At 36.0% G+C, this 24186-nt stretch overlaps 2 protein-coding genes across 11 annotated transcripts in view; both read right to left on the bottom strand.

Annotated features, from left to right (window-relative positions):
• Nucleotides 1-1086: 1086 nt before the first annotated feature.
• LOC107658902 (troponin T, cardiac muscle-like) lies at nucleotides 1087-12517 on the bottom strand. Of its 5 annotated transcripts, none has more exons than XM_016447614.1 (18): nucleotides 12423-12517; nucleotides 10455-10505; nucleotides 8928-8932; nucleotides 8364-8384; nucleotides 7649-7654; nucleotides 7347-7352; nucleotides 6534-6551; nucleotides 6407-6430; nucleotides 5965-5991; nucleotides 5831-5852; nucleotides 5679-5736; nucleotides 4769-4885; nucleotides 4600-4677; nucleotides 4382-4495; nucleotides 4130-4242; nucleotides 3948-4038; nucleotides 3005-3045; nucleotides 1087-1366 (listed from the first exon to the last, which is right to left on the bottom strand). In XM_016447614.1, exons 2-18 carry the CDS (start codon nucleotides 10490-10492, stop codon nucleotides 1321-1323), a joined length of 825 nt encoding a protein of 274 aa, XP_016303100.1. In that variant the 5' UTR covers nucleotides 10493-10505; nucleotides 12423-12517; the 3' UTR covers nucleotides 1087-1320. The 5 variants fall into 5 exon arrangements, with proteins under 5 accessions (XP_016303100.1, XP_016303101.1, XP_016303102.1 ...); XM_016447615.1 differs by lacking the exon at nucleotides 3005-3045 and adding an exon at nucleotides 2722-2759; XM_016447616.1 differs by lacking the exon at nucleotides 7347-7352.
• A 133-nt stretch (nucleotides 12518-12650) lies between these two features.
• Nucleotides 12651-24186, bottom strand: part of LOC107658884 (non-muscle caldesmon-like) — a 59832-nt gene continuing 48296 nt past the window's right edge. For 5 of the 6 annotated variants that reach the window (XM_016447589.1, XM_016447592.1, XM_016447593.1 and 2 more), the window contains 7 exons: nucleotides 22622-22665; nucleotides 20518-20593; nucleotides 20267-20404; nucleotides 20042-20137; nucleotides 18643-18711; nucleotides 16417-16453; nucleotides 12651-14034 (listed from right to left, as the gene is read on the bottom strand). In XM_016447589.1, the coding sequence (XP_016303075.1) occupies nucleotides 14021-14034; nucleotides 16417-16453; nucleotides 18643-18711; nucleotides 20042-20137; nucleotides 20267-20404; nucleotides 20518-20593; nucleotides 22622-22665 (474 nt within the window). In that variant the 3' untranslated portion in view covers nucleotides 12651-14020. Of the gene's footprint in view, nucleotides 14035-16416; nucleotides 16454-18319; nucleotides 18364-18642; nucleotides 18712-20041; nucleotides 20138-20266; nucleotides 20405-20517; nucleotides 20594-22621; nucleotides 22666-24186 lie in introns of all 6 variants that reach the window. The other variant, XR_001630848.1, reaches the window with a different exon arrangement.

Below are 24186 nucleotides of genomic sequence, written 5' to 3'. Positions count from 1 at the left end.
GTGACTTTTGTGAATTACACCGCTGCAAATAAATTCTATTCAACTTAAATGGGGTGCACCCTCCAGTGGTGATTTTTGTGAATTACACTGCCGTATATCCAGTCTATTCAACTTAAATGGGTTGTGCCCTCCGGTGGTGATTTTTGTGAATTACACCGCTGCAAATCAAGTCTATTCAACTTAAATGGGGTGCACCCTCCAGTGGTGATTTTTGTGAATTACACTGCCATATATCAATTCTATTCAACTGAAATGGGTTGCGCCCTCAAGTGGTGATTTAACTGCAGTATATCGAGTTTATTCAACTTAAATGGGTTGCACCCTCCTGTGGTAATTTTTGTGAATTACACTGCTGCAAATAGAGTCTATTTAACTTAAATGGATTGCGTCCTCCTGTGGTGATTTTTGTGAATTACACCACTGCAAATCCAGTCTAATCAACTTATATGGGTTGCGCCTTCCTATGATAATTTTGCTGAATTACACCACTTCAAATCACGTCTATTCAACTTGAATGGGATGGGCCCTCCAGTGGTGATTTTTGTGAATTACACCGCTGCAAATAATTTCTATTCAACTTAAATGGGGTGCACCCTCCAGTGGTGATTTTTGTGAATTACACTGCCATATATCAATTCTATTCAACTAAAATGGGTTGCGCCCTCAAGTGGTGATTTAACTGCCGCATATCGAGTCTATTCAATTTAAATGGGTTGCACCGTCCTGTGGTGATTTTTGTGAATTACACAACTGCAAATCACGTCTATTCAACTTAAATGGGATGGGCCCGCCAGTGGTGATTTTTTTATAAAGTTTATATTGATCAATATGCATTTCTCAAAGAAGACAATCCATTGAGTGAATGCGTTTTGTTTGTTTAACAAGGTCCTCTTTCTATACTTATGACTTTCATTGGTTTCATAATATGCTGAAATGAGTTTATTATTAAGATCGTATTGGCTCTGCACCTTCTTCCTTTGCACTGCTTATGAATTACATTTCCATGTGTGGGAATAGTGATTAAAAAACTGGTTTTGTAAAATGATGGATAAGTATGTGAGAAAGAGTCACCAGGACACTTTGTAGGGCAGTTTGACTCTTTTAATATTGCAGGGATAAAATGAATGATATGACTGCAAAATACCTGTGTGTCTAAGACAAAAAAGCAGGAATAAAACAGGACATCAGTAAAATATGTCACTTTACTGTCTCTACATGTGCAATCAAACAGAACAATGGTTTCATAATGACTACAAATGCATATGTGAAGAAGGAGACAAAGTCCTCTGGATCTCTGTGGTGCCTCGATTCACTGCACGTTTACCTCAGCCTGCCACCAACCTTGCCCTTGCCACGACCTTTGGCACTGAAAAGAGAAAAATAATCATCAAACCTGCATATTAAAAAACAAACACTTTTGAGATAATTGTTGATCCTTTCATCAGTCCATTGATCTACTAAATCAGAGCATGACATTATGCTATTGAAATGATTTAAATGATTTTGCACATTTAAATTTTAAATCAAAATGCATTAAAATTTTGACTTGCAAATTAGCAAATTACACAGACTATTTATCGGAGCATACCCTAATTAATATTCATCAGCAAATCCTTGAATATTAATTAAAACAACAACCATAAACCAAAAATGATTCCTGTCCTTACACATTTTAAAACAAGTGAAGTGGAAACTAAATAAAAAAACATTATCAGAATAGCAGTTCACAAGATTAGAAGAGACACGTTTCAAACACATGCAAGAAAATCGCATCACTCATTCGCATGCAGTCCATGTTTCAGTCTTGTTTTGCCCTAATGTATTTCTTACCCTCTCGTTCAGCCTACAGATTCCGTCTCCAGAGGCAAAATATTCATTTTGAACTTACCGTTTTACTGGAGTCTCTCTCATCTATGTCCAATCAATATATTAAAGGAATAGTTCACCCAAAAATGAAAATTTGCTGAAAATTGACTCACACTAAGGCCTTCCAAGATATAGATGAATTTGTTTCTTTATGTGAACAGATTCGGAGAAATTTAGCATTACATCACTTGCTCACCAATGGATCCTTTGCAGTGAATGGGTCAACTCTCAGAATGAGAGTCCAAACAGCTTATAAAAACATCACAAGTAATCCACATGACTCCAGTCCATCAGTTATGATTTTGAGAGGTGAAAAGCAGCGTGTTTGTAAGAAACATATTCATCAAGATGCACCCATTCACTGCAGAGGATCCTTTGGTGAGCAAGTGATGCAATGCGACATTTCTCCAAATCTGTTCTGATGAACAAACAAACTCATCTACATCTTGGATTTTTGGGTGAACATTTCTAATAATTAATATGTATTTATCTGCATATATGAATGTTTCTGTCAGTTTATGTGGACAAATTCATGTACTGTATGTGTTGGTGATGACAATAAAGTACTGAAGGAGCCACTTGAACTGGTCCTATTAGGATTGAGTGTAAAAATCCTAAACGTTTCCCCATCTGACGCTGGGATTGAGCTGGACCACATGCTCCAACCTCGCTCCGGTCAAGATCGTGCGGTTTCATCGGGCCTGGGATCTGAAAGGAGCAGGGTCTGTTGAGCAGATCAGACCAAAACGGCTTTGTCTTGCTCTGCTTAAGAGCAACACTTCCTCTGCTTCCTTCCTCTCACCCAGACCTCGTTGAAACCAGGGGAAAGTGACCAGTGAGGCTCAGGGTACTTACCTCTGGTGATCTCTGACTCTAGCCAGTAGCTGAGTGACCTGTAAGGGACACATACGGAAGTCTTGCTAAGCACAAAAGACAATTTCAACATGACCAGCTGATAGGGAAACCTGTGGATTCGCAGACGTCTGCTGCCTGATTACAGCCACAAGCACGCCACCTCCCTTCACCCACGGTGGCGACCGATCAAGAGCCCAGACCCGACACAAATCTGACCGACAACAGTTACTGACAGCAGGCTACACAGCAAGTGAGGTGGCCGCCCTCACAGCCGGTTACTTACAACTTTTGTTGCTCATTGATTCGGGTCTGGAGAACATTCATCTGGAAGCAAGTCAGAGTTTTAGACAGGCAGGCCATGGACGCCTTTTTCACAGTGCCCAAGTGGGAACTATTTTACAGACTAAGTTTTTTAAAATTAAGATGATTCACAAATGATTTTAATTCCGTAATGTGCATATACTGGTGCATTCAAGACCATGAGTTGTCATGTACATCAGCTGCATTCAGATAACTTTGGTCAGAGCAAGATGGCGATGCATCTTTTCTGCATAAAATTCAACAACATTTGTTAACTCTACATATATAAAATGATTAATAAAGTTATTAATAAATGCACAGTGTTTCTGCATACAAAAACAAAGTTTTTTATCCAATTTCAGAAGGTGCTGTAAATTGAATTGTTATATATTTTAATGTAATTGTATAATACTGATATATTGTACATTTGTACAAGTGATTATTATTATTATTTTAAATATAATTTAAAGAAGATTTAAAGAAAATCCAAAGTTTTACACTCATAATTACGATTTTGTGGTGATATTCATGTGCATTCAACTCGTAAATATGATCAGATATTTAACAAAAGATATTTCATGTAAAATAAAAATATAAGGTAGGACTTTTACCTTACAAAAAAAAAAAATAGTGGGAATTTGTTGAATTGTGAAAAAGTGATTTCTGTATGTCAGAGCTTGGATGTTGTCATTTTTGGGTGGAAAACCAATTAATTGTTCACAGTAACACCGAAAATGTGAATGAAAAGGTAAATTAACTTGATTTCATGTTGACTTTAAGTGATTTATGTTGTGTCAAACTATCAAAAAATTTTAAATAACATTTTATAATCTACGTCTATTTGCAACAAAAATACAATATACAAAATTCATATTGACAGTGATTCAAATCTGTTATTTTGTTGTTTTTTTTATGTCAGCACTTACGTCATATTTCTGTCTCTTCAGTTTCTCGCTGAGGTCGAACTTCTCGGCCTCCAGCTGCATCATCCACTGCCAGAGCTCACTGGCCTTCTCTCTGCGAGAACCAATCAGAAGCTTCGTCAGTGGCCATTTCCACACAACCAGCTGATCTGACTGTGATGAGATCATGTTCGGCGGTGACTTACTTCAGTTTATCTTCAGACAGGTGATCGATGTTGATTGGCTTCCTCCTCTCCGCCAGGATCTTCTTCTTCTTCTCTCTCTCTGTCTGTTTCTTCGCCCCCTTGCGGCCCTCGCCCTGCAAGACAAGATCGATAGTGTTTGGTTAACTAACTTAGTAGTGCTGCGGTAGTTTTATAAAAGAAAATGTATTCCCTAATGCATGATGATATAATAATAACATATGTTTCTAGTTCTAGAAATCACTTAATTCAAACCTTCTGCTGGATTCCTCCGTACTGGTGTGTCATGTTAGTAAGCACTTTCTTCTTCTTAGCATCTTCATCTTGTTTCTTCCTCTGTTCCTCTTGCTCTCTTCTCTCCTTTTCTTCCTGAAGAGGGATGATGGAAAGAGTTTCACTACATTTCTATGCTAGCACTCAGTATTATGGAGGTAAACGGCTGCTCCCTATTGGCTGAAGCGAATGTCACTCACAGCCAGACGGGCTTGTCTCCCTTTCTCCTTCTCCGTACGGACTCTTTGCTGCTCCGCCCTCTCAGTGCGACGCTTCTCCTGCACAGATACAACACTGTCAATCACAAGTTATTTAGCACTTAAAGCTGTCGAACCCTGTTCTGTATTAGATAGTTCTTCCAGGACTTACGATTCTGTTGACCAGAGCGATCAGCTCCTCTTCATCTTTCTTCCTCTGGATGAAATGAGCCTCGATCAGAGACTGAAGCTCAGATAAATCCTTCTCCTGACGCTTTCTGTGGATGTCCTGTTACACACGCATGAAAGCTATGTTTACACTAACATACAACTCTATAGTACGAATAATAGCATCCGTATTTTACAAATCGTGAAGAACATGCATAAATGTGTGGTATTCAACACATGACACTTGTTTTTACTTCTGAAAAGACCGAAATGGTGGAAACGCTGGGTGTGTGAAAAGCTTTGCAGTTCTAAATGAGTCGCATAAATTTTTTTTAAGGACGATTCCAAGGGCCCGACGACCCCCCCTCTCCCAACCACCGCTGCAGGGGCCCAGGTGGATACGCTGTTCAGGGGGCCCAGAAAAAGTAGCCGCGCCCCTGGTAACCAAACAGTTGACGGTAGCCATTGATTTACATAGTATGGAAAAAATACTATGGAAGTCAATGGCTACCATCAACTGTATGGTTACCAACATTCTACAAAATATCTTCTGTTTCAACAGAAGAAAGAAACTCATACAGGTTAGGAACAGGTGGAGGATGAGTAAATGATGACAAGAATGTTTATTTTTGGGTGAACTGTCCCTTTAAGAGTTTTTTTTTTTTTTACACTACGTTGGATTAAAAATGGAAAATAACAGTTCAAATTTCAGACATAATACTTGCAGAAATAAAAGTCACATAATAAAGTCATGTGACAAATGTAATGTTATGTATAGCATACTATTGAAAATATTCATCATTAATAATGTGCAGGTTTACATAATTCGGTATAGTATAAGCAAGACACCAGTATTCCATTCCAAACACTTTGAAGCAACTACAGGAAGTGATGTAATTCAAATCCAAACTCACATCAAAGTCCACCTTATCTCCTTCAGGAATCTTTGGAGCAGTGATATTTGGCATGAATCTGTAAAATAATTGTTGGTCATGAATACTGACGGTGTGCAGTATTCACATATAGAGATAAACATAAGAAAGAAAGATATCAGAGTAGAACATACTTTGGCTTTGGTTTTGTCTCATCTGGGGATAACAAAAATATACAAAATACATCATCGCTATGAATATGATGCAGAAAGTATGTTACAGACTCCCAGAGAATCAATCAAATGTGTGTGATTTATGGAGCAGTTACCTGTGGCCTCCTCCTCCACTGGAGCTTCTGTTAGATGAAGACAGATGAACAGACACAATTTCACATTAAGACTATTTGCATAAACACATTTGAAGTGTTTCAAGGAAAAGCAAACAATATTTGGGAATACGAAACGATCCAGAACTAAAGAAATGTTTTGATTTTGAAAACAAAAGCCCGGCTGAATGTGACGACCCAATGTTCTGACAGCAACAGTCCTCACTCATGCGATTGAAATGAACTGATATGTTACATCATGACATACAAACCTTACAAATAAACCGTTTCTGTCCTCCAGCCTTCACAATGACACATCATGCAGTTGATTCAATTCAGATTATCACATTTCGTCCCCCCTCCATCTCCATATCTGGAAACTCTTGCTAAATGTTTCGCTCTTAATCTATATTCTATGAATGAATATAAACCTGAGGAGCTTTACCTTGTGGTTCAGGTTCTGGCTCCTCTGTTCAGATATGGGATAGTTATAAGTGGTTAAAAAGAATGAAGATTTACAGACACTTGTATATACAAATAACCATGATATTAATAAGAACTGAAATAATTACCTTCTACTTCCGCAGGCTCTATTATAAGAACAGCACATCAGTTAGTTTACAAAAACTGTAGCTTCAAATTTTTTAAACATACCACAACATAAATCCTGTCAATCAGGAACAGATAATTCCTTTATGTATTGTTTTGGATAAAACACATGAAATAAAAAATTTAAATGTGAAGATTCAGTGGGTTTAAAGATATTGTACCTAAGATATTATTGTTTTTAAATCATAAAACATTTAAACAACTGAATTAACAAATCAAATGAGGGAATGATTACCTTGGCTGGCTCTAGTATGAAAATATTACATGAATTACTAAACACCTTGCATTGGTGATTGTATATGTACAGAAAATCACCACAAATGTTTCTAAGTTATTAGAAAAAGGTGAATTTACTCAAAATAATTCAATAAAGTTGCTAAAGTATGAAAGCTTGGTTCTGCCACAGAATAAAAAAAAAAAAGAATCTCAAAATTCCTTGCAATTATGAGCTTATATCTAGCAAATTCTGACTTTTTTCCCCTGTGATTTGAAAAAAAAAAAGAAAGTAGAATTGTGACTCAATTTGAGAACTACTGTGAGTTTATATATCTCGCAATTTTACTTAGAATTGCGAGAAACAACGTCTGAATTGTGAGAAAAAATTTCACAATGACCTTTTTCATTTTTTTATTCTGTGGTGGAAATGGGCTTCCATACTATGGTCTAATTTTTTTTTTAAATCACTAAAACAATTAAAAAATGAGTGAACAATTAAATAATGGGTGCATAAATTACTAAATACAATTATTGCTAGGTATATGTTGTGAAAAATTTACCTTCCACTTCAGGAGGGGTAATGATAGAGTAAGTGAAAGAAGGAAGAAATAAATAATTGCATAAATGAGGATGAGTAAGTGAATGAATTAACTGTGAAAATAAACTGAAATATCTACATGCATGCATGTGAAAAACTAATGAATGAAGAAGTAACTGGTCTTTCTAATGGTTTTAGGTCACATATGTGACCCTGGAGCACAAAAGCAGTCTTAAGTCGCTGGGGTATATTTGTAGCAATAGCCAAAAATACATTGTATTACTAAATACAATTATTGCTAGGTATATGTTGTGAAAAATTTACCTTCCACTTCAGGAGGGGTAATGATAGAGTAAGTGAAAGAAAGAAGGAAGAAATAAATAATTACATAAACGAGGATGAGTAAGTGAATGAATTAACTGAAAATAAACTGAAATATATACATGCATGCATGTGAAAAACTCTAATCAATGAAGAATCAACTGGTCTTTCTAATGGTTTTAGGACACATATGTGACCCTGGAGCACAAAAGCAGTCTTAATTCGCTGGGGTATATTTGTAGCAATAGCCAAAAATACATTGTATGGGTCAAAATTATAGATTTTTTTTTTAATGCCCAAAATCATTAGGATATTAAGTAAAGATCATGTTCCATGAAGATATTTTGTAAATTTCCTACTGTAAATATATTAAAACTTAATTGTTGATTAGTAATATGCATTGCTAAGAACTTAATTTGGACAACTTTAAAGGTGATTTTCTCAATATTTTGATTTTTTTTACACCCTCAGATTCCAGATATTCAAATAGTTGTATCTCGACCAAATATTGTCCTATCAGAACAAACCATACATCAATAGAAAGCTTATTTATTCAGCTTTCAGATGATTCATAAATCTCAATTTCGAAAAATTGACCCTTCTGACTGGTTTTGTGGTCCAGGGTCACATATGTGGTATCAAAATCTAATTTAATCATAATCTTAAATTGAAACTCATGCAGGAAAAGCAACACAACACACAGCGAACACGGTTTTACCTTCCTCTTCGGTTTCCTCCACTACAGTGTGAACATTATAACGATTAGTAGCAAATACATTCTGAAGCATAAAAGGAACATTTGCATGATCAAGATGCTGAATCAAGTCAACAGATCATCTTTAGCCTTTGTCAGAACATTGAGATCCACCCAACAGCTTGTAAATGACATTTCGAGAAAGTTCATATTCAGAATCTAATGCCATTTGCGTGATCATATGGATGTGTTAAATGAATTGAATGTGATTTTCACATAATTATTTTGACTATGCCATAAATCCTTGCAAACAAATATTAGATTTACGGACTGTTATGGACAGAATGTGGGAACTGACATCTGAGACAAGAGGAAACAGACATGGCCTGGACATACTTGATATTAAAATGTCACTCTACACAAAATGATATTAGTCACTTGAGTTACTCAGCTCCACTGGCCAAGTGAAATCACAGTCAAAAACAGCACAATAGCATGCAGAACTTCCTTTGGACCAGCCTCCATTTCCATCAGGACATAATTAGTGATTAGTGCATGAATAAGCATGCTCATCTCATACTGGCTTACCTTCCCTATCACATGGTGAAGAGAGAAAAAGAAAAGGATAAACAGCTGACATTGAGTTGGATAAAGAAATTAAAAAGATGATACATAAAATTGTTACACTCTCAGAAACAAAGCTGTCACCCTAATAGGGAACGCTCTCACTAGCATTTTTTAAAGGTTCTAAATATGTTAGAACAAAGCGTTCTTAAAGTAATGCTTATGGAGCGTTCTTATAATATTATTTATATTTGATTACATGTTCTTATTGAGAGAAAACATTCTAAGATGAACATTCTTGGATGTTATTATGATGTTATTTGTACTTGATGAATGTTCTCATAATGTTGAGAGAAAACGTTCTTAGAATATTAAAAAAATGTATGGAAAGAAAATAAAATTAGTAGAACGTTTTAGGAACCTTTGAATAGTGTTCTAATCACGACAAGAAAACTGGACATTTTAACGTTCGTAGAACATTTCAAATAAATGTTCAAATAACGTTTTATTTTGGGTAAAAATGTTAGTAGAACATTATAAGAAACATTTTTGAAACCTTTAAATAATGTTCCAATCACGATAAGAAAACAAAACACTAAAACATTAAAAATAAATGTTCAAAAACATTTTATTTTGGGCGAAAAAGTTCGTAAAACATTGTGAGAAACATTTTTGTAACCTTTAAATAACGTTATAATCACAACAAGTAAACTAGACATGTCAATGTTTTAGAAACATTTCAACAGTTATCCCACAATGTTTTTATAACCTGAATTTGTACTAATGGCTAAAATGTACTAATATGTACAATTTAGGTATGTACTTTTTAAGCACTAATATGTACCATTTAGGGGTAAATAAGGTACAAAGATGTACACTGACAGCTTTCTGGGAGTGTAGATATAAACAATGTACAGTAGGTTGTGTATGGAATTTCCTAGCATACTGCATACTACTTTCACTGCTTCTGCTGTATACAGTATGTGCTTGGAGTATTAGCACAGAATTGTATATCCCACAATATAATGCGAACTTTAGAAAGTTTTTTTTTTTTTAACATTTCTGCTCTGACTATTACTATTACATGATCAGACTATTAAACTTTAAGACATTTTATGCAAAATAATTCAATCACACGCATGTGGCAACAATGTCACACTATAGATTACTGCGGTGTCAATTATTTTAGTAGGCCTATAAAGAGAACACTCTCAAAAATAACGGTTCCAAAATGGGGTTTTCGCAGTGATGTCAACTTTTCCAAGAACATTTTAATAATCTAAAGAACATTTTGTGGAATGAAAAGGTTTTATGGATGTTAAAGTTTCTTCATGGAGATGCTTTTTGAATACAGATATGGTTTAATTTTCCGCTGAGAGGCTAAATAACAGAGCTCGCAATACAAACGTGTCAGTCGTTGCCATAGTAACATGAGATGCTATGAGATGTCAATAGAGTAATTAGACAACCGTGCTGAGTCAATACTTTGCAGTGTTCCATTCGGAATACAAATGAATTAAAACGGGTAACAAGTAATGAGTTCATACGTACTGAACTTCCTCCTCCATGACTTCTTCTGTGTCAGCCATGACTAGTAGATTCCTGATGAAGGAAATGAGTTTCAATTATAAAAGGACCTTCCATGCATGTCTAATGAGTTCATTCAATTTCAGTTTATTTCAGCATGTACTAACTGCAGAACAAATCCTCTTTAAACTTCTGCCAGTGACCCTGATCCCAGAGAACAATAATCTTTATGTTCAACATTGTTGGACCATAACAAGGATTCGTATTCATAACTGTGTTTAACAAGCTTTGAATTTTTTTTTGCTTGTCATAAACTACGGTTTGGAACAGGTGCTCCACACTCTGCCAGACAATGAACTTGGCTGATCTCATCCAGGCCTGCCATTCATTCTCTTGTGTAAATCAAGAGCGAGTGTGTCCTTGGTATCTATTTTTGAAGCACATTGTTTGTGCAGGACATTGTTCCACAGCTTCTAATGACGTTAAAGACCCGTCTAGATTTTAATGCAACTCATTAGGATTTATAGTTGTCCCACAAAGTAAGAAAAAGAAATAAACATAACTCAAAATTGCTTGTAAATTTCACAAAGAAATGGCCAGTTGAGTATTAAATTAAACATGAAATTTTGAAGCAGAGAAACTGAAATAGTATTTCTTGTAAAATATATTGTTTTATTTATAATGTATAGACCCAAGTCACAATTAAAAATATGTGAATGCCATTGTATTGGGCAACAAAATGTTAAGTAATATAGCATGCTTTTCAAGAAAAAACATTAAACAAAATAAAGTTTTATGATTTTTATTTTTTAAACAAAATTTTATGATGGTCACAATTGAGATAAAAAGTGGAACATGCACTGTAAACATTTTTTACTTTCCTAAGTTTCAAATAAAACAGATGACTGGAGTTAATATTACAAGAAAATGTAATTCAATGTGTTACTCTATTTCTCTGTAACTGTGAACTTTACTAGCAATCTCTATGTGAAAATTGTTTCTACACCATTTTTTACACCAATTTTATTTATTAATTTTTTAGTGTGTTTGTAATGAATGACAAGGAGATCTGACCTCCTAAAAATCACCAAAACACCAGCTGATTGACAACAATTACAAAAAAAAAGCCAAAAGTGAATTTCATTTTGCACCACTTTGTTTGATATTTGCTTTTAATGCAATGAAACATGCACTGTATAAATAAAAAAAAAATTTGAGTTGTAAATAAAGAATAATGTAGTACATTTTCTAATTTAAAAAAATTCTTCTAATTTCTTTGCATTTATTTGTGAAATTCACCAGCGGTTTCTGAGTGAAAATTGTTTCAAAGTAAATCCTACACCATTTTTATTCTTTCATTGTATTGAAGTGTCTAAATTCAAACTGTAGTTGCTGAAGGTCCAAAGGTCAGCAGGTCATCCAACTGAAACATGTTTTTATCATCTTATATTCACTCAATATTTGCAGCTCAATAGCTGTTGGGGTCTTCAGCCTATCTTGTCTGATGGCACTCAAACTAATCGCTCTTCACAAAGAGATCATCTTGGATAAAGCTTGATTTTAAATCAAGTCCTCGTGATAATGAGAGCAGGCAGCAGCAGCCAGTCTTTGCAGCAGATTAACTATCTCACTTTGGAGTTACGTGCGTTTTACATTAATAAGCGAGGGCCGGTCGTGCTCCATCCGAAAGGCTGGAAAATCACAGGCTGACGGTGGCAGGAATGTTGCCATTGATAGTCTGTATTAAGCTGCATTAAGGCAAAAACCCAAAGCATGCAAACCACCAGTCCCTCTGGCGAACAAGACGAGCATTGCATTGATGATTGCACAGACTACGCCATGAAAAGGAATGAAGAGGGTGATCCTCAGACCTGATTCACACATTATGGGAAACTTCCCACAATCAATTTAATCCGGTAGGCATGCAATTGTTGGTTTTAGTTATGAAGGAACTGTCAGTTGGATCTGATAACAAAATCTGAAGCCTCTTACCTGAGGTCTCACCAGGAAGAATGAGAGATGGGGTCTTATCTCGAGGGTCCGGGCAGCAGACAGTTTCAAACGAAACCAAAGCTCACCTAATACAGACCTGCCAGATCATGTGACCTCACTGCTTTGCTCTGATTGGCTGCCAGAGCTGAGCCTATTGTTAGAGGAAGCGGAGCATGCCAGTTATGTGATATACGGCTGCTGGAGTATTGAGAAGCACACAATCACAGGTGTTTTTCATTGGTCTCTTTATTGTGGTCACTGAGACAATACAAGTTGAAACATTTGCTCTGTATGGAACTATTGGCTACAAACAGTCATATTTGTAACAAGGTAATTGCAATTAAAGGTGGTGCGACTTGCATCGTGTTACTCTGAAACAATACATAAGTGTTGAAACAAACAGTAAAAAACTTGATTGTCAAAAAATACAAGCAGAATACAGGAACTGTGAACATTTAGAGACATTAGTGATACGCTACGGCGGCAGAACTGGATATTCTTTGTCTGACAAAAGACGTCAGAAATGATACGCGTTTAAATGACGGCATTACTAACGTTCTGCCAACTAGTGCTGTATTGAAAGCCGACGACATCCGTGTTGCAATTTAGTATGAATTGCAACAGAAAGAAGAAAAATGATACACTTGAACATTAAACATGATTTGACTTTGTCCTTCTGCTTGGATGGTTTTGGATTAACCAAGGCCTTGCATTATATGCAAAAACTGTGAAATGTACTCAAATATAAGCCAAAAAGTGCACTTTCCCTTTCTGTCGAGTTGAACAGTTTTTAACCAATACCGATTATTCCACATGATTAACACTTACAAAAAGATGGTCACAAACAACTTCAGACCAGTGTTTCCAAGAGTACAAAAAGCCAAAGATAATGTAATAATGCTAACGGTATGACTATAATGGACTAAAACTTGCTTTGATATAAAATAATATTGAGAGCAAAAGCAAAGACCATTTTGTATCAAGCAGTAAAATATATAGTTAATTACAAAAACTTACACTATGTGCTAACATATATTATTAAGACAATTTTTATTAAAAAAAAGTGTCGTTACGACAAAAAATACAAAATACAGCTACACTATGGGTGCTCATATTCGGTCTGGAACTGGCGAACAGGCATGAAATGCAAGGTGAAGCTTTGCTTTAGTTATAAATTAACAGGTGAGAAGGGTAACTAACATGTTTAAAATGAATGTGATTTCACAAAAGACAGTTCGGAATGCAACTCCTCGTCCTCCTTTTCAGGGAATCTCGTAATGTTTTGAGTTGGCTGCTGTTATATAATCGAAACAAATTACTTGGTCTCTTGTTTTCACAGCCTTGATTTCAGTTTAGCAGAAGTTACATGCAAAGGCATTGCGTTTATTTTATGATGTGACTGTGACCTGTGAATACAGTGATAAAATATATATATATATTTTTTTTATTTTTCTCTCTTTTATACTGTGTCTACTCACATAGATCTTCCGGGCAGTATAAAATGCTTGCATTTTTTTTTGGCATTAATAAAAGTAAAAAACAAAAAAAGGAATGTTGTGCATTCTCTTGGTCCCTGCCTCTCTGGTGTCTTTGAAAGGTTAATGGCCCGTTCCTGTTAAAAGACAAAAGAGAAATTAAAAATAAATATAAACTGAATATGCACTATGCAGGATTGTGCATGTATTAATAAATTAAAATAGAGATTTGAAATAAAAAAAACTTTGAATACACAAAATAAAGGCTGTTGTTTTCAACATTTTATTGACCAAAGAATACTGAAAAAATAAGTAGCATGGTCTTCACAAAAATATTAAGCAGCACAACTGTTTTTAGCATTGATAATAATAATAATAAAAAAGTTTCTTGAGCAGCAAATCAGCATATTAGAAGTATTTATGAAGGATCATGTGACACTGAAGACTGGAGTAATGATGCTGAAAATTCAGATTAGATCACAGGAATTAATTACATTTCTGTATTTTAAAAAAATATCTGCATTTTTTGATCATGCAAATGCAGCCTTGTTCAGAACCAGTGAAATAAGTAGATCTCTAGTTTGTCAAATTTTACCCAAATTTAAGGTACAAATAAAGAACGATTATCATACAAAACTTGTTTAAACATGATTGTTGCCTGTTTTTATGGGACCTGGTCATATTTTGTCCCTTAGAAGGGTTAAATGGTGTGTGTTTGTTACGATCTTCATTAAGCCAAGAATCTGAGACAAATAAAAATCTTAGCTGTGTGTATTTGTGATCTACACTCTTTTATTTTTCGTGCTCCAGAGCTAAAAACAGCTAAAAGAATATCTTAAATGTGCGGCGTCGGACCATTTTTAAGTGGTTGGAAGGATTAAGTTTTCATGACATCTCCATACGGCATGCGGGCACGCCCCATGCAGTAATGTGACAAACATGCACTGACAGACGCCCAGAATCCACGGCCTGATACTGAGACGAGCAGAGCGGGGAGGGGGAGGCCACGTCAGGCCAGGCTAAAGCAACGACCTGTCGCCCATTACCCAAAAACCGCCTGGCACGCCCGAAGGTCACCGCGTCCTCATCTAGAGGAACAAATGGCCGCTATTCAAAATAGAAAACAATGCCAAAGAGGCATTTTAAAACACTGCAGCCGGTGGACGACGTGCCTGCAGCGATGATTTATCATTGGCAGGGACTCCTGGCAGAGTGGATTGTGGGTGTTGTGCAATATGGTGGAAACTGCCCTTCACAGCAGGACCCCTCAGGGACACAGATAGATGTATAGGCTATAATGCAAACACACATGCACAATGAAACTCACAAAGTGTTCTAACCAAGCAAGCTTTGGGCTTTTTTTTTGCTGTCTAAAACCTAAAAGCTAAAAACTCTTTCAGATAAATCTGAATTTTTATCTAAACAATCCACTAGGACATTTTGATAATCACTTGGTTTCAATTGACCTTTCTTTTCACGTAGTTGGGTACAATTTTATATTGGTAAATGGACACTACAACAAATGTAACTGGTTTTCTATAATTAAATTCCAAGGTAATTTAACAAAGTGTAGTGCTATAAATGTACTTTTTTAAATGAAAATGTATTATGTTAATTTTATGATGTTAATACTCTTTTCTGCAGGTTTTATAAGGGTAAATGTAAGACTTAAGATGAATTCAAGAAAATCTAGGGAATAAATCGAATGGAACACAATATGTCAATATGGTCTCTAAATGTAAAAATCTTGTATTAGCAATGCTTCAATGTTTGAAAATACATCCTCCAACAGATCTCCATTAATTTTTCATTCATTTGACAAAAAAATACAAATAAAATAAAATAAAAGCTTATGGTTTGCTCTGCTCCTAACCACTAGAATATGGAAATATCTTTTACTGTACCTTCTTGATCACACTGCAAAAAAAAAAAAAGTTTTTCATCTGTATTTTTCATCTTGTTTTCCATCTTGTTTTCCAATGTAAATGTATAAACATTTTTAAATCAAGATGCATTTGAAAAGGTCGTTTTTCATAACCAGTAGACAGGTGATTATTCTTGTTTTAAGCATTTAACTCAGTATTTTTCAATTTCTCAGAAAACAAGACTTCATATGTTCAAGTTAAATGTATCTAAATGTATCTTGCTTTAACAATATTTAGACATTTGCACTGGAAAACAAAACAAAAATACAGAGGAAGATCTAATTTTCTGCCGTGCATGCAACATTTAAGCTCTCCGATTTAAGACCTTTTTAGGCCTTAATTTGTAGAAGGATGAATTAAGATGTTTTAAGACCTCTTCAAGTCCTGCAGAAATCACGAATCACTTGGAAGCCTAGCCCAGTGTGAAATCTTACTGCTCCAAATCCTTACTTGTCATAAAAGTATCCGAAGCATCAAATCCGTTGTAATTGCCCGAGACTGCATTGCATCACACAGCAGTTTTGAGCTGACAAACAGCTTTTTGTTGGAAACTGGACACTTTACACAAATTCATTTTATCTTGTCGTCACTTACCATTGGTGACGGATTTGGTCTCTCCTCTGCTTGCGACCTGGGTGAGGTTTAAATCAAAAAGAGAGATGGAAAACGGGAGAAAGAGAAACAGAAACAGAGAGAGAAAGAATAAGATTAACATAAATACAATCTACAGTAATGTAGAGCTGAGCTCTTCCCAGCCCATCCGTCTGCTATTCCACTTACGCCTTCACATTTTATTTTACATTTCCTTTTTAACATACTTCTTTTGTGCCTGTGTGCTCCAAAAAGTCATCAGTGAAAGCGCTTCTGGTAGACATGCTGCATGTACAATGACAGAAACATGCTTAGCATTAGCATGGTTTCATACAGCGCTCTTTTTCCAGATTCACATTCAAGTGAAACCCTCATTCCTTCCACTCCTGACCAAACAGCCCTGCTGGTTTTGGTAACATCAGTGCGGTTATGACCACAGATTTCCCTTCATTAGGTTCTTTACGTCACCATTTACCAGTCCTTTAAGCACTCGGGGCCAAAACTGCAGTCTGTGGCTAACCGCGGCCTTGGCCTGATCTTGACACCTCGCTGACAGTCCAGCAGTGAATTCTATTGTGCCCAATCCAAAGATAGAGCTCCGAATGACTACCATTATTATCTGTTTGATCTGTGGATATCAGTCTTGTTGTGTTGCTGTACAGTCCTTTGATCTACTTTGTAGTGGAAAGGGCTCTATAAATAAAGTAGACTTGAGACTTGATATTAAAATATGAAGGCCAGGGCTCGTGGGAATGCCTTTTCAGGTTCAGACGATGGGATCGACTCGAATTGGTTTCTATTCATGACCCGTGAGCGTCTGTGTGTGTGTGTGTGCACGACCGCCATGTTTGGTCAACTGGATCCCAAGCTGGTGTTAAAATAGATCTTCTCACAATAGGCAGCCCTTTGTTAAGGGGTGATGGGTGTTAAACCCATGTGTGACGGGAAAAAGAGAGAATGGAAGAGAGAGGGAAGGTGAAATTGATCCTTCGCTAAGCTCTGCCCTGCTGATCATTCCGACAAGCTTTTGCACATTTTTAATGAGCATCTATGGAAGTCCGGTGTGTCTGGATAGTTTTATTTTTGTTATATTTAAATTATATATTTAATTTAAAATATTATTATAAAAATTTTTTTGTTGAAATAATATCATATATTTAATTTTAAATATTTATTATTTTAATATTTTTTTTTATATTTCAATAATTTTTCCAAAAATACTTGCCAAGTCACTTATAATAGTAACACAAGCTACCCATTATTTTTTCCTTCACAAAATCTTTAAATAAATCTTGACCTACATTTGGGTAAATCAATGTTAATTAATGTTACACGCTGATTCAGGTCAGCAGATGCACCAGTGACTAATAAGTTGACAGTACCATTGTGAGTTGTTGAAATTTTACATTAGTTGTTACAAAAATTTGTACAAAAAAGGCCTCTCTCTTTGCAGTTTACTGTCGTAACCCTTTAACTCGATTCTGATTCACAGTATCCATAGTTTCTGATCACATTACTGAATAATTGAATCATTTAATCAAGGTTTTCACTTGCAAAACTTGCGATTGCATATACAAGATGCTTTGGACATACTGAAAAAGCTCTCTGTTTCCTGAAAATCTCTTATTAGACACATTATACTGCTTGAGTGAGCAATGGAAGCTGAGGTGGGCGGAGCTTAATATAAAAGTCAACTAGTGCCACAGGAGTTACTCCTGGTGATTTTAAAGCACTTCCTTCCTGCAAACAAACCGCCTGCTCTTGTGGCAGTGAGTGAAAGTGCAAGAGAAGCTCTGTGAAGAAACGAAAAAGAAAAAAAAAAGCCAGTTCCTAAGCCATCCTGTGCTAAATGCATGAAGTGTTGCTCGTCAAACACTGCATTCCTGTGCAATAGAGTAACATTTACCTCCTCAAGGTGGTCAGATCTGTAGACAATTAGCAAGGGGACGGCTTAAAACACAAAACACACAGGCAACGTTATGGCAATGTTATTCTCCGCAATTATACTGCAGATATCAGTAGAGTGGGTGTTATGACTGTAACTGTCTCCAAAGGCCTAATGGCATGCCTGAAGGGTTGTAAAAACCCCATAGCCTGTTGTTTGGACAAATAAGTGCTTTATTAATTCATTCTCCAGGGGCATATGAAAAATGTTATGTGTATAAATAACTAAGAGAGAGAGAGAGAGCGCGAGTCGAGCTGATTGGGAAAAAAATTATGTTTGGTTACCTTGGTAGCAGAGGACCCTTTGTTTTCCCATAGATTGCGTTTGCTGGTCACGTCGCCCGGTTTCAGGTCCTGCAGGAGGGGAAGGGGGTGTAATATCAGTCGTGAGATGGCCCTGAACTACTCAGCTCATGTAAACACACACACGCGCACGTCAATCTGAGAGAAATTACATAAGGGATGCCAGTGTCCTTATGGCAGAGGAGCATGCTTGGAGGGGAGGGATGTTTGCATACCTGATCTTCATCAGAGAGAGAGAGAGAGCAGAAGAGAGAGCAGAGGAAAGAAGCCCAGGGGAAGAAGCAAAGGGAAATCTAACAGTGGAAGAGAAAGAGAGAATGACAGAAAAACCGTGAAGGTACTGTTGAGATGAGATCAGTTTCATATGACACAAGACAATGCAACTTGACTAATATGACGTGTATATGACAGTTCAAATATAGTAATTATGAAATTATAACAAAAACAATTAAAATAAACAATTAAAAATTAATTAAACTATTTAAAACAAATATGATATTTAAAAAAAAGTCAATTTTGTCCATTGTCTGCCATTATTAAATAGTTATAGCAAACTGTAATGATAGTGTGACCCGGGGGTTTTGCACTTGAGCAACAGGTCAAAGGTCAATCCCATTATGGGCGAGTGTAAATGAGGCTGGCTTCTAAAAAGCAAAACTAACAATACCGCCCCCGGATGAGAAAAAAAAGTACCCAGAAATTAACACAGTACCTCTTTATTCTGTAAAAAGATTAAATTTAAAATGCAAAACAGCTGTGGTTTTAACTGTAACTACTTATTATGACTGAATTTAGATGTTCATGTACTAAGACTATGTAGTCTGTAATTAAACTGGCATATTTTTTACATCATAATAGACTTTGCTGATTTAACAAATCTAGCTGGTTATTGTGATCATGTTCAGCATTTATAGTTGTGTGACTATATGTGCCTTTTGACTTTAAATTCCCATATCAATGTTCAAACTGCTGCACTAGACTTCTAAGTTAACACAGTTTTGTGCATTTAAATATATTTATAGCTTCTTTTCATATTACATCCTTATTTGAACAGCCAATCAGTGATGAAGGATAGCAGGCATGCCGGAGCAGACAGGAACGTAAGAGAAAGCCTGAATACACCCACTCCTTTAATCACTTCTATGTGATTACATGACAGAAATAGTCAAATGCACATATAAACATCTGAAATTACTCTGCAAATGCTCCCATGAATCTCTTTCTAATGTTTTTTTAACATCTGTTTTAGTTCAGTGCTCTGTATTTTTTCCCCTTCGGGTTGAATCAGTACCACTAGGTGGCGCCTGATAACAAGACTCGTCACATCCAGATATGATGCACATAGAGATCAGGGGTGTGATGGACAGGGTCAAAGGCTTACCGCAGGTCTTCCTCCTGACGTTTTGCCCGTCTCTGGAGTTTTGTTCAACCAATCGTTGATGCGGCCGGCCACGCCCACCTTTATCCCAGCTGCATCCTGTACAGGGCGGAACAAAACACTCCCTTTAAGGTTAAAGTTCAGAATGTGACGTTGGACAGGAAATGGGTCCAAGAGGACAAGTGGGGTCCCTTTCCCCACCCATCTATGTGAATGAACATCACAAACCTTGTTGGTGGACGCCGGGCTCCCACCAGAGCTGAAGACATTCCCCTTCTCCCACATGCTCTTGATGTTGCGAATACCGTCTGTCACTATGGGAAGATCTATGGCAGCTGATCTAGGAGATCTGACCTCTTTGTGGCCCTGAATGGAGGGAAAGGCAGAGATTACACTGTGCTGTCTTCTGGTGTCCTGTGTTTATTTTAAATTTATCTTTCGCTTGTGTTCAGTTTGAGAGAGGATGATGTAGGACTCACCTGCACGGCGCTGGTGTACTGCTCTAATCGGTTATCAATCTTGGACACCACAGGAGCATGAGACGCCTTCACAGAACTGACACACACACACACACACACACACACACACACACACACACAACTGTCTCGATAATGTTTTCCCTCCAAAAACAATGTGCACCATACAAACACAGACCACACAACGACAGCAGGAGACACACACACACACAAAATATCTTTCACATCCTCCTCTAAACCATCAACAATCACACGATACTTGTCAACTGCTGTTTAACTATTTAATAGTTCATCTTTTAATGTCCAGTTTTATGTCCAGTTTGACAAGTCACCTTTATTTTTATAGCACTTAATACACTAGAGATTGCTTGAAAGAAATGAGTCCTGTGATCCTAGATGTATGAGATCGATGTTGTGAAATGTGCTGCAATGTTATTTAGAGAGGAACAGAGAAGGCCAGGAAAGTAAACATTTAAATACATAAATAAGTTCAAAAATAAATAAATAAATATTTATCTTATTTACATAACAGTAAGTAGTAAGTAATTAATAAATAAGTAACTAAAAGATAAATATTTATTTACTTAAGTAAACAATATGTACACCAATACAAAAATAAATATAAATATTATCTTATTTACTTAAGTTAATAATTAAATACATAAATAAAAAAAGAAGCAAATAAGTAAATTAAAAGGTAAAAAAAAGTAAATGAGCAAATAAATAATTAATAAAAACAAAAACTATTTTTGAGCATGGTTATATATTCTCTCTATGAAGCCTCTATTATACACCATATGGACAAAGGTATTGGGACTCCTGAACATTAAACCAGCAGGGACTTTTATGACATAGCTTTCTAAATAAACAGACGTTAATATGGAGTTGGTCCCCTTCTCCTCTGGGAAGGCTTTCCAAGAGGTTTTTGAGTGTTTCTGTGGTAGTTTTTGCCTATTCATTCAGTAGATCCATTAGATGAGATTCATTCAGACTACATTGCTAAAACTGTCCAGTCCTGCAGATTTGCTTTATACAACATTAGGAAGATCAGGCTCTTTCTTTCAGAACATGCAACACAACTCCTTGTTCAAGCTCTTGTTCTGTCCAGGCTGGACTATTGCAATGCTCTCTTGGCAGGTCTTACACACACACGCACACATACACACACACACATACACACACAAACATCAGCGCATGCTGGTATTTATAAGCATCACTTTCACAATGAAAGATTGTAGACTGCAAATTAAAATGAATCAGTAGTTCATGTGTGATAGTTTGCGATGGATGGATGGATAGATGGATTGAGAGAATGACAGATAGACAGACAGACAGATTGATTGATGATAGGGACACAGACAGACAGATAGATAGATAGATAGATAGATAGATAGATAGATAGACAGACAGACAGACAGACAGACAGATTGATGATAGGGACAGACAGACAGACAGACAGATAGATAGATAGACAGACAGATTGATGATAGGGACAGACAGACAGACAGATAGACAGACAGACAGATAGACAGATAGATAGATAGATAGATAGATAGAGACCAATAGATAGTTTAATTTGCACTAATAAGTATATTAATATTTCTTAAATAAGAAAGTATTTCAGATAGATGCATATGGTGATGGCTGGATGGACAGATTACCTCCTATTTTTGCTTAATATCTATAATATTACTAAATAATAGCAATTATATGGGCTGTAAAGCTGTCTACATTGTTCTTTCAGAGGTAAGACTGCTGTTCAAGGCAAACGGTTATGTGCTAACAACAACATTTCTGTGTATTTTACACAATGTTAACAGTTGCTTTCTGACATCATTGAATGTATCCTTGTTTTTATAAACTGAGGGACGAGTCAACATAATTGTCTGTGGTTATCAACAACGTGCCACAAGTGATGTCGAGAGAGCTTAACTTGTTTTGAAAGCAGAACATTCTTTATCCAACCCAAAAGTACTCTGAATACTTCAGATTATTAATTGATGTAATTAATCTTATTGTTTGGCCCCTTATGGAAACATTTGTGTATAGAAGCTGAATAACATGTTTTCAAGAAAGGTCTGCGAGGAGTTAAAGTAGAAGTGATCACCTCTTCTGTGCTGATCTGTTGAGAAATTCTGCCCTCTCACCGATCTGGGAAGAGAAGTCAAACAATGGATAGATTTAAGAAAGGTCACTGCTTTGGTCATGAGGAACACACACACACACACACACACACACACACACAGATGCGACTATCTGTCAGACTATTCTGAGAGGCAAGAGACTAGCCTGTCCTTTTCAGTATGAAACTGTCACGGGGCCAGGAAAAGCAGGGCCCTTTTCAGCCCTCTCTCTCTCTCTCTCTGTGGGAACCGTGGCCTGTTTATGATATATGACAACAGGGCTAAGAGGGGGAAAGTGTTCCTGTGAAGCAACAACAAAAACCACACAGACAACACACATACACAGCCCAAAAGCATCTCGAAAAAAATCCACCCCCCCCCTCCCCCTCAACCGAATGTGGGAGTTCCTAAAATACTCCTCAGCAGGAAATTCCCCATTCTCAGGCGTGTTTGAAATGGCTCCGTTAGAATGCGGTTACAGTAATCCTATTAGTCTAATGGTCTTCCTGCGTCCCCCCAGAGTTCACGTCTTGAAGAACGCAGCTCGGCTTTATCTCACAGAAACATGACTGCGCCATTTTGTGTTTTTGGAAAAGATGGATTCCAAAGGGAAGAGAAGAAAAGAACTGTCTTCGAAAAACCACTGATGGCAGGAAACCTGTATTCAAACATGCGAGAACCAGGAATGTACGGCATCAAAAAGCACCACGACTACAATATAGTGATGTGATACAAATTATTATTTTGTTATAATCCATAACCTATATTATGGCTGATATAACAGTGGTTTAATATTAAACTAATCTGTCTACCCACAAAATAGGATTTTAAATCACACAAATGCATCACACAGCATGCAGTACATACAGTGTACATGATGACAAAGCAGATCTGTGAACGTATCATCTGCGCATGATGAATAGGAGGAAAGGGTTTTCTTTCAGCACAGATATTACAAAATAGATAGTACAAAAATGTACGTCATTTATAAAACTTAAAAAAAAAAAAACTTTACCATGGTAAGCACAGTGTCCACCAAAATACAATAGTTACTACATTTATGAATTAATAAATAAATAAGATTGAGATCCGTCAGTGACATGGCCTAGTAGTTAGTGCATGCATAATTTTTACATTTATAAGAGAAAGTATACATTTTAGGTTCATTATATTATTCTTGTATATATAATATAATATCAAACATTTTAATTCTTGAATAATTTGTATGCATTTATAAATAAATATACAAGAATTATATCATATTATACTATATATATTATTATAATTATATCATAATTATATAATATAATAATTAACCTATAATTTATACTATATATGATTTATATTTATTACATATTATAATTATTGTATAATTACAAATACATAAACATATTCAGGAAATTAGAAAAATGTCTGAAATACACAGTTATCATTAATGATATAATATATTAAAATACATTTCTAATAATATATTAATTGTATATTTAAAAATACATACAAATTAATCAAGAATTGAAAAATATTTGATATCCATTCTTGTCATTACAAT

This window comes from Sinocyclocheilus anshuiensis, unplaced genomic scaffold, assembly GCF_001515605.1.
Source record: "Sinocyclocheilus anshuiensis isolate Anshui unplaced genomic scaffold, SAMN03320099.WGS_v1.1 scaffold283, whole genome shotgun sequence".
Lineage (NCBI taxonomy): Eukaryota > Metazoa > Chordata > Actinopteri > Cypriniformes > Cyprinidae > Sinocyclocheilus > Sinocyclocheilus anshuiensis.
This window is presented reverse-complemented; position numbering and strand designations above follow the sequence as displayed.

Excerpts from the sequence above, each read along its gene's own strand:
- LOC107658902 (XM_016447614.1), bottom strand. The coding sequence starts at position 10,492 with ATGGCTGACACAGAAGAAGTCATGGAGGAGGAAGTTCA. Across the intron at positions 5,737-5,830 it reads GAGACAAAACCAAAGCCAAA|ATTCATGCCAAATATCACTG; the intron begins GTATGTTCTACT and ends ATTATTTTACAG. Across the intron at positions 4,243-4,381 it reads ACGGAGGAATCCAGCAGAAG|GGCGAGGGCCGCAAGGGGGC; the intron begins GTTTGAATTAAG and ends CTTGTCTTGCAG.